The sequence below is a fragment of the Camelus ferus genome, chromosome 9 (assembly GCF_009834535.1).
Source record: "Camelus ferus isolate YT-003-E chromosome 9, BCGSAC_Cfer_1.0, whole genome shotgun sequence".
In the NCBI taxonomy this organism is placed as follows: Eukaryota; Metazoa; Chordata; class Mammalia; order Artiodactyla; family Camelidae; genus Camelus; species Camelus ferus.
The window spans coordinates 48867135-48880032 of record NC_045704.1 but is presented as its reverse complement, the minus strand read 5'-3'; the positions used below and the strand labels follow the sequence as shown (position 1 = coordinate 48880032).

At 37.0% G+C, this 12898-nt stretch overlaps 1 protein-coding gene and 2 non-coding genes across 5 annotated transcripts in view; all 3 read left to right on the top strand.

The window, feature by feature from the left end:
• Positions 1-252: 252 nt before the first annotated feature.
• SF3B3 (splicing factor 3b subunit 3) overlaps positions 253-12898 on the top strand; it is a 44046-nt gene continuing 31400 nt past the window's right edge. The window contains exons 1-8 of one of the 3 annotated variants that reach the window (XM_006172727.2): positions 253-372; positions 1146-1283; positions 2209-2535; positions 3227-3399; positions 4436-4577; positions 7021-7133; positions 9354-9491; positions 10366-10469. In XM_006172727.2, coding sequence (XP_006172789.1) covers positions 1214-1283; positions 2209-2535; positions 3227-3399; positions 4436-4577; positions 7021-7133; positions 9354-9491; positions 10366-10469 — 1067 coding nt within the window. In that variant the 5' untranslated portion in view covers positions 253-372; positions 1146-1213. Of the gene's footprint in view, positions 373-464; positions 484-1145; positions 1284-2208; positions 2536-3226; positions 3400-4435; positions 4578-7020; positions 7134-9353; positions 9492-10365; positions 10470-12898 lie in introns of those variants that run through there. The other 2 variants (XM_014551383.2, XM_032486702.1) reach the window with 2 other exon arrangements.
• Positions 2831-2908, top strand: LOC116666148. Its single transcript, XR_004322997.1, has one exon. It is a non-coding gene; the product is annotated as a small nucleolar RNA SNORD111 (small nucleolar RNA).
• Positions 9006-9097, top strand: LOC116666147. Its single transcript, XR_004322996.1, has one exon. It is a non-coding gene; the product is annotated as a small nucleolar RNA SNORD111 (small nucleolar RNA).

The following is a 12898-nucleotide window of genomic DNA, read 5'->3' as shown; positions in this document are numbered from 1 at the left end:
CGGCCCGACGAGGCCCCCTCCTCGTTGGCGCGCCACGTCTTTGGGGCTGCCCACGGAAGTGCCCAATGAGTTTATAATTTTTAAAAGTCTACTTAAAAGGGTCTATTCATTTTATATTCTCCTGGAAAAAGTGACGATCATAAAGTATGTTTGAGTAATTTTTAATGTGGCGTGGAAGCCAAATAGAAGCGTTAAAAAATTATATATACATTCTTCAGGCGCCGGTCGGGGACTTTTTCCGTCGCGCGCCAACCGGAAGGTTTCTGTCTTAGGACTTAATGGCGGACGCCGGCAGAGTGGCACTGGCGGTTGCCTAGGTCTTAAAGGAACTCAGAATCTGTAGGATATCTACTCCATCCTCCCGGCTGCAGGGTAAAGAAACAGCTTCCCTGCTTCCCTGAGTCCAGGGAGGCGGAAAGCGGCCATGTAGGAGGGTGCGCCGAGGCTTTGGTAGGGGTTTTTGAGGCAGCTTAGGCCCGAGAGGTACGGGCAAAGGACGAGGAGGTGGTGGAGGGGAATGTTTGGGGCGGCTTTAGGGAATCGTCTCCCGCTTCTGTTCACAGTGTGGGAACAAGGCCTAGCTCAAAATAAGCGTTCTAGAGACTGCATAGGTTTTAGACCCTGAGGGAGGTTTGAGAAGGGGCAGGAGAGACCCCCCTCCCCCGGAGAAAGTAAACGACACACTGACGGTAAGGTGGAAAGGTCGAGAGTGTTAAACGTGTAAACGAAAACAGCTTTTAGAACCACGGCCTTGTTTTGTATTTGTGTTTTGGTACTTGGGCAAGTTATTTCCTTCTCTGATCCTCAGTTTTATCATTTGCAGAGTGGGGACAATACCTGTCTTGAAGACTTTGCGGAGTTTAAATACGGTGGTGTTCTTTTGGCCCTTGGAGAAGGGGTGGAGGGCAATCACCGGCTCATCTATAAAACTAGTGTAATATTGAGTGCTTAATAGGTTTCTTGTGAGAAAAGCAGAGTAAATGGCATTAGTACCTGGCAAATAGAAGGCACTAATTATAAATATGTTGTTCCTCTTACTCTATTGATTCTACTGCCTTTATCCAGAAGTTCCCATACAAGAATAAAAATGTCTGTTAAAATAACATTTTCACAGCTGATGTTTTTCTGCTTTTATGTACTCTTAGATTGCTTTGACTTGATAGAACTAAGACCTGGATTGTGGAGTTGTGGGTGACTCAGTGTTAATGCGACCATGTTCCTGTACAATTTGACCTTGCAGCGAGCCACTGGCATCAGCTTTGCCATTCATGGCAACTTCTCTGGTAAGTCCTTCAGTTACTGAGTTTAATTTTTTTTTTTAACATTTTTTAATATTACTAGGTTTATGCTTCAACTTGCTTTTCAAAATGTAAACTTTTATTTCTAAAACAAATTACAGGGAAGAAATTTTAATCATCAGACAGTGCAATGGATATAGATAGGATAAGAAGCCATTTAGGCATTAGTGAATACCTGTGCTAGGGCAGTGAGGATAGAAAGAAAGAAGAATATGAGTTTGCAGCCTGAGTGGCAGAGAAAATGACAGTAACATTTATAGCAGGTTACTTGAGACCAGAGAAGGTGTTTGGCAAAGGAGGAACTTAGTTATTTTAAATATTTAGTTTAAAGTTGATGACAGCTTACCCATGTGGAATTATATAGCAGGGAGAAATCTGGACAAGTTGGCTGTTACGTATTTGTAGGTGCTGACTGCAGTTATGAAAGCAAGTGAATTTTTTAGGAGTGAGTTTAGAAGTAAACATAATACATTATGAGATGGCAGTGTTAAAAATTCTGTGAGATCCAATATCAAAGTTCACAAAAAGTTAATACGATTTCTTAGAACAGTACCCTTAAAGGTGGGCTACACGGAGCATATGGAAATTTTAAATTTTATGAAGCTAAACAATCTGTGTTAACGTTTATAGGCAACTCCTAATTATGCAGATCGAGGACAAATCTTAGAAAAATAAAAAGGAAGTTAAATACCATATAGCTTGTGACCATTTTGGAAAGTTTTTCTTTGATACCACTGTTAGATGATTTAAATTCTAGGAAAATTACCTTTTAAAGTAGAATAAATTAACTTAAAATACTAAGCCCCCAACTCATTTAATTATATTTATCTTTAGTGTCATTTTGATCCATCCAGATTACTTTTTGGACTAGTTCTTACTGTTCATGATCTTTATTTTTTGTGTAATTTAGGAACCAAACAACAAGAAATTGTTGTTTCCCGGGGGAAGATCTTGGAGTTGCTTCGCCCTGACCCCAACACTGGCAAAGTACACACTCTACTAACTGTGGAAGTATTTGGTGTTATTCGTTCACTCATGGCTTTTAGGCTGACGGGTGGCACAAAAGACTACATTGTGGTTGGCAGTGACTCAGGTCGGATTGTTATCCTAGAATACCAGCCATCTAAGAACATGTTTGAAAAAATTCACCAAGAAACCTTTGGCAAGAGTGGATGCCGCCGCATTGTTCCTGGCCAGTTCTTAGCTGTGGATCCCAAAGGGCGAGCAGTTATGATTAGTGAGTGCCTTTTTCTGTTGACTCTTTGACTCTTATAGAAGCTCAGTTTAGAATAACAATGTTGTGTTCTTGTCACTGTGCCAAGAAATTACTCAACCGGGTGAAGTTTGGATTATTTTGGATTAACTCCTTAACTTAAAGCTGCTTTTCCTTTTAAAACAATGGGGAGAGTTACAGCACACTTTTTTTTTACTTATCTAGGTGGAAATAGATGTTTTTCCAATTCTTTCTCTGTAGCAAAAAGACTACACTGAAAGATTTTTTATTATTAGACAATGAATATGGTTGCTTTCATCAGCCTGAAGTGATGAGTCACATTCATGTCTCTTCTCTGATAAATCTCTTGAAGAAAATTGTGTATCTGATCAGGCTTCCAGAGGGCAACCCTCTCTGACCAGTCACAAAATCATTAGATCTAGTTCAGAGAATAAAACTGGCAATTTTATGAATTGTTTAGTTTGTCATAAAAAGTTTTGAAGAGTTAGGATATTAAGATCCCTATTAGGAAGAATAGGTAAAATTACGCTCTTGTCTACTTTAATGAGAGCAAAATCCTAAGTTAATACATTTGTAGAGTTAGTGCTGGGTATTAATGATTTTTCAGAAAATAATCGTGATGTGAATCTAGCTTTTCTGCAGCCCCTCTTTTCATTATCTGGAGTCTTTTTTTATGTTTTGTCACCAACAACAGGTGCTATTGAGAAACAGAAATTGGTGTATATCTTGAACAGAGATGCTGCAGCCCGGCTTACCATTTCTTCTCCCCTGGAGGCCCACAAAGCAAACACTTTAGTGTATCATGTTGTTGGAGTAGATGTGGGATTTGAAAATCCAATGTTTGCTTGTCTGGAAATGGATTATGAGGTAATGGAGGAGTATCCATCTCTCTTTGTTTTTCTCCTCTCCCCCTCTTTCCTCCTCTCCCCCTCTTTCCTCCTCTCCCCCTCTTTCCTCCTCTCCCCCTCTCTCCTTTGGGTTTCTTCCACTCACCTTGGTGCTTTCCTGAGATTTTCTTCATTGTACATGTCTTTTAGCTTACTTGCTCACAAGTTTTTTCTGTATTCAAATGCTCTACTGAAGTACTTTGGAATGTTTCAGGGTTTACCTGACTATATAATAGCACTTTGTTCTGATTTGAACAATCTCCCTTTGGAAATGGTATTTACTGGGGAAAGATGCCCAAAAAGAAGATGAAACTGTATTTGGGATATTTTGTCACTGGGAGGTAGTGAAGAGTGGGGCATACCATTTTTCCCCTTGAATGAAAGGCAGTATTCTCTAGTAGAGCTAACCTTGGTCCCAGAAATAGAAGATCTGGGGTTTTGCTCCCATCCTGCCATTACTCAGTAGTATGAACTTTGCAAACCATTTGTTATCTGTGGACCTCTCCTTCCTTATTTGTTAAGTAGAGGAATCCTGATGCCCTTTTCAGCCCTAAAAGTTTTTTATTAAAAAAAAATTTTTTTTTTGAAGTACAGTTTACTGTGTCAATTTCTGGTGTTCATACATGTATTCTTTTTCATTATTTTTCATTATGGTTTAGTACAAGATAATGCATATAGTTTCCTGTGCTATACAGAAGAAACTTTTTGTTTATCTATTTTATATGTACTACTTAATATTTGCAAATCTCAAATTCCCAATTTATCCCTTCCCACCCTGTTTTTCTCTGATAACCATGAGATTGTTTACTACGTCTGTGAGTCTGTTTCTGTTTTGTAGATAAGTTCACTGGTGTCTTTCTTTTTTTAGATTCCACTATGAGTCATATATGGTATTTTTCTTTCTCCTTCTGGCTTAGAATGACAGCTTCCAGGTCCATCCATGTTGCTGCAAATGTCAATCCTAAAAGTTTGATTTTATGGTACTGATTAATCTTTATGCCACTGTTAATCTATAGGAAGCAGACAATGATCCAACTGGGGAAGCAGCAGCTAATACCCAGCAGACACTTACTTTCTATGAGTTAGACCTTGGTTTAAATCATGTGGTCCGAAAATACAGTGAACCTTTAGAAGAACATGGCAACTTCCTTATTACAGGTACTTTTCTCAGAATTGCTCTGTACCATATTGCTTGGTCCACTTTATGCCCAAACTTAGGAGGCTTTACTTAATAGGCTTTGAAAACTAATCCATTTGTAGTAAACCCGAGTGCCTTTTGGCTAGGTTAGACATTCATACAGTGGTTTAACTTTTATCTTCTAGTCGGGGCAGGGAAGAAAGAGCAGTCAGCTTGAAATATGGATTACTGTCGGTTGCTTTGGTGTCTTGACTGTAGTCAGTCTTTCATTCTAACTAAAATCAAAACCTGGTCTGTGAAAAGACCATTATGGACAAACCCAATAATATAAAACTGTTCATGAATTTGAAAACCTAGATGAAATAGAAAATTAAAAAATTTTTTTTTAATTTTTACTTATTTTTTTGGTGGGGGGAGGTAATCAGGTTTATTATATATTTAATGGAGGAACTGGGGACTGAACCCAGGACCTCGTGCATGCTAGGCATGCACCCTCCACTGAGCTATACCCTCCCCATGAAATAGAAGTATTTTTGAAAACTGTTACCCAAATTGATCCAAGAAAAAATTGAGAACCTGAATAGACCATCATTTCTGAAAAAAATTGGATTAGTAGTAAAAAGTTTCTTTCCCTGGGGAGGGTATAGCTCAAATGGGAGAGCACATACTTAGTATGCAGGAGGTCCTGGGTTCAATTCCCTGTACCTCCTGTAAAAATAAATAAACCTAGTTACCTCCCCCGCAAAAATTAAAAAAAAAAATTAAAAAAAAAAGAAACTAGGAAAAAAAATGTTTCTTTCCCTTAGAAGATTTAAGGTCCAGAGTTTTCAGGGACCTTAAATTTCTCCAGAGATTAGAAAAAGAATAAAAGCTTTTGTACCACTTTAGGAGCGTAATGTAACTTTAGTACCAAAAGAGGAAGGATTGTAATGAGAAAAATTTGCGGGCTGCTTATACTTATGACCATAGGGAATGAAAATCTTAAGTTTTAGTAAATCGAATTCAGGAGTGTTTTATATGCATCATAACAAAGTAAGATTTTCGTAGGAGCTCAGAGATGTTCACCATTAACAATCAGTATCAGTTGAAAAGACTAAAGGAGAACAACTATATTTGTGGTTATCTAAATTTCATCAGGCTTGGGTAAGTGATTCAGTCCCTTTTGTTTCAAGTCATTTGTGTTGGGATTGATGTTTTAAATGAAATATGTGTGTTGTTGGTGGAGGATTTTGGAGAAGAATGATACAAGACAGCACTAGTCTTTAAGCATTAAACCTTAGGAAGAGACTGCATATTAAGCAGAAGAATTAAAAAAAACAGATTCTCGTTACTTGCTGTTACATATTACTTTGCTTTTCACTTATGAGAGTTTCATTCATTAAACAGATTTTTGCTGAGCCTCTACAGTCAATATGTGCAGAGTCAGTCTACTGGGCTTTGGGACTGCAGTGGTGAAAAAATATTTGTGGTGTCTCCCATGTAAGATTGAGTGTAGCAGTGAACACATACTAGTAATAAAAAAATTGCCAGAGTGTACCAAATGCCATGACAGTGTAAAGGAGGGGTCCCTAACCTAGGGAAAGGAAGAGAATGGGTTAGAGAAAGCTTTTCAAAGAAGTGCTCTCAGCTGAGACCTGAAAACTAGTTAGGAGTTAGCTAGGTGCAGTGGAGGTGGAAGAATTTCTGTTGTGGGCAAAGGGAACAGGATACACAAAGTCCCTAATGCAGGAAAAAACATGGTTCACTGAACTGAAAGCTCATTGTGATTGGATCATTAGAGCTAAAGGGCTTGGGTAGAGGTAGTGGTGGGGAGGGAGCTACTGAGGGATTTTAAGCAGGAGAATAACGACATGTTAAAGGTGAACATTTTAGAAAGATCACTTACATTTTGGTAACGGAATGGAGGAGATTAAGACTTAAGTCAGGAGACTGGTCAGAAGCTGTTTCACTAAACCAGGAGAGATTCACAGCATAAAGACTGCTAAGGAGTTAGAATCAATGGAATTCTATTCAATGTCAGAGGAGAGAGAATTGAAAGATGATAACCTGGATTCTGTTTTGGTCTGTTGGTCAATTGTAGTGTTCTTTAAGGTGGAGAACCCAGGAGATAGAGTAGGTTTGGGAAGGAACTTGGTGCTTGTTTATGAATACATTCGCTTTCAAGCTGCTATGGAATATCCATGTCAGTGTCCAGTAGGCAGCTGGATTATAGGTCTGAGAACTGAGTTCTGAGCTTGGAGCTAAACATTTAGATGCTTTATCAGTTACCAGGACAGGCTGAGATCACTACCAAACTGTGCTCCATTCTTCCCTAGCATAACTATCAGGGAAAAGAAACACCGTGTTCCTCACCGTCAGGCACACTGTACCTTTAAGTTGTGCTGAAGGAGAGAAGGGATGGAAAGCTAAATTGTAATTCGTGGTTATGTCAAATCATTGCTGAATTTCATTTTATCTTGACAGTTCCCGGAGGGTCAGATGGTCCAAGTGGAGTGCTGATCTGCTCTGAAAACTATATCACCTACAAGAACTTTGGTGACCAACCGGATATCCGCTGTCCAATTCCCAGGAGACGGGTAAGATCTTTGTTTGCCATAAGAGAAAATAAATTTTGTCTTTGTGAAGTGAACTTGATTTTGTAATTATAGTGTAGTTTCTTACATTATCTGTTTAAGAAGTTTTAGTTTCTTTGTAAATGTTTTTAATAAAGCCAGTAAAATACTTCAGTAAAAACAAAATAAAATCTTCGAGAAAGGAAGTTAAAAATCAACACAATTTTATGTTGTACACCTAAAACTGATGTTGTAAATCAGTTGTACTTCAGTTAAAAAAAAAACCAACACAATTTCCATTTTTGAAGATCCTGTGGACACTATCAGTTTGAAATTCTGAAAGTTTATAGTTTGAAGAAGCCAGGCATATTCGTTGGAGATAAGTTGTCTTTCATTTTGTTTGTCTTCCCCCTGCCCCCCACCCCCTGCTCCTTTGCCCTATTCCAACATACAGAAAAATTAAAAGAGAACAGTGGATTCTTGTATGCCTTTCACTTAGTTTCACCAATTAATATTGCTTTGGTTACATTTGTGTTTTCTTATATGCCTCTGTACTTTAGGCAAAACCATTTGAAAGTAAGTTGCAGGCATCATGACACGTCAAGATGTAGCATCTAAGAATGAGGAAATTTTCCTGCATATCCATACTATTAATATTGTGCCCATGAAATTTACTATTTTGAATAATATGATTTTCTTACATACAGTTCATATACCAGTTTCTCTCATCTCTCAAAGTTTTCTTATGTCTACCTTTTGTCTCCTTAAATTTAGAGTATTTTTTCTCACCTTTGTTTTTGGTCTTTTATGATATGGACATTTTTTAAGAGTCTGGGCTAATTTTTTTGTCATTTGTTCCATAATCTTTTTCTACTTGATTATATCCATGTTAATGTTTTCAATAGAATTACTACTCAGGTGATTATATGTATTTCTTACTACATCACATTAGGGGCATATAATGTTGGTTTGATTCATTATTGGTGATGCTGAATTGATCACTTTATTAAGATGGTGCCTGCCCACCTCCCTTCATTGTAAAGGTACCTTTTTCTTTTTGGGATTGGTATGGAAACTGGTGGTGAACTTTGAGGCTGTGTAAATATCTTTTTCCCCAAAATCTTTTCACACAGTGCTTATTCCCTCAGTCATTTACCACACTGTTGGTTGATGGTGGTGTTTATTGCTTTTAATTTTATGTTTACCCTGGAAATTATTAAGCATACAATTGGCCCTCTGTATCTGCAGTTAGCATCTGTGGATATGGAGGGCTGACTATTCCTTTTACCACCTCATTTTGTATAGCATCCATGGATTTTGGTATCATTGGGGGCTCCTTGAACCAGTCCCCTGCAGATACCGAGGGGTGATTGTATGTATAATGAACTTCTGTGGATCCATCTTCAGCAGTTATGAACAGCACATGGCTAATCCTGCTTGATCTCTGCTTCTTCAATCTCTCTTCTCACCCTGGATGATTTATCTTTTTAATATTAAGTTATAGGTCCTGGGGTTAAATGTTTTAGGACTTAGTTTGTCTACTACATGGCATCCGAGTAAGAGTCCATTAATTTTAGAAAATCTGATAAGATTAGCAAGTTAAATTCTTAGTAAGGGGTGGGAAGTAATTCAATTTAGTTTACTAGAAATTTATTGAGCACCTGACCCAAGTGCTGTACTTGGCTTTGGGTCTACAAAGGAGTACAAAACATGTTTTTCCCTCAAAGGGCTTACTCTGAGAGAAGTACAAAATGCTGGATACATTAAAAGAAAAAAAAAAATCTAGCCAAGGGGGATGCCTTTTAGGAATCAGGGAAGTTGATACAGAATAGGAAAAAAAAAATTGAACTGATGATGGATGGTATTGTTGTGGACATGTTAAGAGTCTTTTATTCACAGCCTGAAATGATGGTTGTTTACATTTCATGTCTCTTCTCTTGACATTTTTCTTTGGAGATAGTTCTTACCTTATTGATCTGATCAGGCTGTAGAGTGAAGTTGTGGCTTTTTTTTTTTTTTTTTTTTTTTAACCCAGGCTTATGTATCTATAGTAGACAAGGATTTTTGGTTATTGTGTTTTAGTCTTGTGATTGGTAGGCTGCTCTGGGTCAAAGCTTGTATGGAGAGGTTTCAGGTGCCTTTAGGCCCTGGGTGGCCTGTATGGTCCTTGTTGGTAAGATGCTGAATTCCAGAAATAAGAAATACTCATTTCTAAGATGTTGGTTGTGTATTTGACTTTGCTAGAATGACCTGGATGACCCTGAAAGAGGAATGATTTTTGTCTGCTCTGCCACCCATAAGACCAAATCGATGTTCTTCTTTTTGGCCCAAACAGAGCAGGGAGATATCTTTAAGATTACTTTGGAGACAGATGAAGATATGGTAAGTTGACCATAGCTGAAGGGGGAAAAAAATGAAAAAAGCCCATTTGTTATGGTTAGTTTAGTTTGATAACTTCCTACAATTTCATTCTAATTTTAATATAACATTTAAAAACTGGTAAGTACATTTAAGGTTTACAAAGTGGTTCTATAAACCGTTTGTTCATTGCATCTACTCATTGAGGTAGAAAGGACAGTTTATACTTTACACATTAAAAAAATTGAAACAGAATGCCTTAAAAAGTGGTTGTGTAAGGTGTTAAGGCTTTTAACATGTTGATTGCCACATCACCCAAATCTGGGTGACAGTTGTGTTTCCTCAGGGGTACCCAATCCACAGTGGGGAATCAACGTGTAAAGCTTGGAACTGGTATATGAATGTAGGTTTTCCCACTCTGGTTTAAGAGATTTCTGGTCTGATAGTCTCACATATAATATGAGACTGGATAATGCTACTTTTACTGAATAGCAAGAGAAAGCTCTCCATGTCTAATGAAAACTGGTAATACACATGGTCTTCTACTTCTTTCATTCCATGGAGGAACTCTGAATACAGGGCAATTTAATAGATACCTGTTTAGTTCAAGAGTTGGCAAGCTTTTTTTGTAAAGGCCAGGTAGTGAACATTATCAGCTTTTGTAGGCTGTGTGGTTGTCTCAGCTGCTCATCTCTGCTATTATGACACAAAAGCAGCGATAGGCAGTATGTAAACGAATGGGCATGCCAGGTCTGCAGGCTGTAGTTTGCTGACCTGTGGTATGGATATGAAGGACAGTACTTTATTTGCTGCTTTAAGCTATCATAATACTGGGCTACCTTCCGTGAGCTAGCTTCACTTGCCTACACACTAGAATCTTTTTCTCCTTTTATTCTAGGTTACTGAGATCCGGCTCAAGTATTTTGATACTGTGCCTGTTGCTGCTGCCATGTGTGTGCTTAAAACAGGCTTCCTTTTTGTAGCATCAGAATTTGGAAATCAGTAAGTAATACTTTTATTACCCTGTTTCACCCTGGTTACTATAAAAGTTGATGGGAGGGAGATGTAGCTCCCAGGCCACTGAGCTTTCCCCAGGAATGTTTTAGTTTCTTCAAAAAAAGTTTTGCCCTCTGTTCCCTTTTACATTTTTTCTCTTGATGTCTTCCTCTGCTTCAGTGGCTTCAATCAATACCTGTGGGTAGCTGCAAAAAATAGCCTTAGAAGTGATCTCTTGATTTTTGCTGAACATTTCATTAAATGTTTGTTGAACTGCTTAGTATCAAATAGATGTTACACAAACACTTCTCTTACATAAATCTGCAGTTGAAGCTCATTGGTACCCACAGCTTCCCAGCCACATCACCAACCCTCCCAACCTCACCGTTTCTGTTAATGTCTGATGGGCCAGTTCTAGCAACTTGAGTGTAAAAATCTCAGTTTTTGCTGTCCTCCACAACTTTCAGTTGAATGCTAAGTTCTGCTTTTACTTCTGTATACCTTTTTTGTGGTTCTAGTCTGAGTTAGTTCCCTAGTTTTTTTATTGCTATGTATTCTTTCCTATAAAACTCAACCTTTATAGAGTCATCTCATTAAGCAGATAAGACACAACTTTGCTGAAATAATTTCCACATCCCTGTTTTACAATCTCTGATGGCTTTTCATTGACAAATACATTACATCTGACCTCTAGCTAAAGTCTGTGTAAACCACTTGTCTAAAGCTATTTCTTCATAATGAAAATGAAGGTGTTGTCTAGGATTCTGGGATTGTATGCCATTTCTCCTTATCTTTAACATGCCTTTTGTTCATCCTCATTGATTTTATTCCAACTGTCCTGTTATTACTCCTTTTCCCAATTTATAGCTGTTTTGTTGCACTTTTCACATTAAGTCTGTTACGTCTGTTTTTAATCCATTTCTATTTTTTTAGTTTTTTTCTTAAGGAATTTTCATTGTCGAAAAGTCAGAACGTGTATGTAAGCAAAAATGTCACCTATAATCCTTCTACCCAAAGATATTTTTGTGTACCCTTCTGAAGTGTATATATATTTAAATGTTTTTACAGCATACAACTATGCACTATATATTTTTTTGTAACTTGCTTTTAAAATATAGTAATAAATGATAAATATTTTTCTATACCAATAAACAGATCTTTAACATCATTTACTTTTTGGTAGCATCTTTTTGTCCTCCACTTTTTTGTGGTAAAATGTATATAACAAAATTTGCTATTTTAACCATTTTTAACTTTAATTTGGTAGCATTGATTACATTTACAGTGTTGTGTAGTCATCACTGCCATTTTCCCAAACTTTTTCATCACTTCAAACAGAAACTCTGTACTGATTAGGGAATGATTCCCCATTCCTGTTTCCTAGCTCCTAGTAACCTAAGTGGAATGGTACAACATTTGCTCTTTCCTGTCTGACTTATTTTTCTTAGCTTATATCATAATATTTTCAGGGTTCATGTGTAGCATTATCAGCACTTTATTTTTTATCTTTGAATAATAATCTACTGTATGTCTACCACATTTTGTTTATCTGTTAATGAACACTTGGATTCTTTCCACCTTTTGCCTATTGTGAAAATGCTGCATTGGACATTAGTCTGCAAATTTATCTGTTTGAGTCTTTTTTAAATTTGTTTGGCTATGTATCCAAGAGTGGAATTGCTGGGTCATATGTGGAACTGCTGAGCTTTTCTATAGCCACTGTGCCATTCTACATTTCTAGTATGTGAGGGTTCCAGTATCTCCATATCCTCAGCAACGATTGTTATTTTTTCACTTTTTTGGTTATAGGCAATAGATGTGAAGTGGTATTTCTTTGTGGTTTTGATTTGCGTTTCACCTGGGATTAGTGATGTTGAGTATCTTTTCATGTGCTAATTGGTCATTTGTTTACCTTTGGAGAAATGTTTAAGTTTTTTACTTGGGTGGTTTGTCTTTTTTTTTATTTGCAAGAGTTTTTTTTAATATTCTGAGTATTAATCTGTTATCAGATTCATGGTTTGCAAATATGTTTTCCTATTCTGTAGTTGTCTTCATTTTCTTGATAATGTTTTTTGATGCACTAAAGTTTTTAATTTGATGAAGTTCAGTTTATCCTTTTTTCCTTTGTTCCTTGTGCTTTTTGTATTCTAAGAATCCATTGCTAAATTCAAGGGTATGAAGATTTACCCGTTTTCTTCTCAGGGTTTTATGAATTTATTTTTTATGATTAGGTTGTTGATCCGCTTTTTAAAATTGAACTGTAGTTGATTTACAGTATTGTGTTTCACATTTTTTCATTTCAGATTTTTTTCCATTACAGATTATTATAAGATATTGAATATAATTCTCTGTGCTATACAGTAAATTCTTGTTCTTTATTTTATATATAGTACTATGTATGTATTAACTCCATACTGCTAATTTATTCTCTGCCC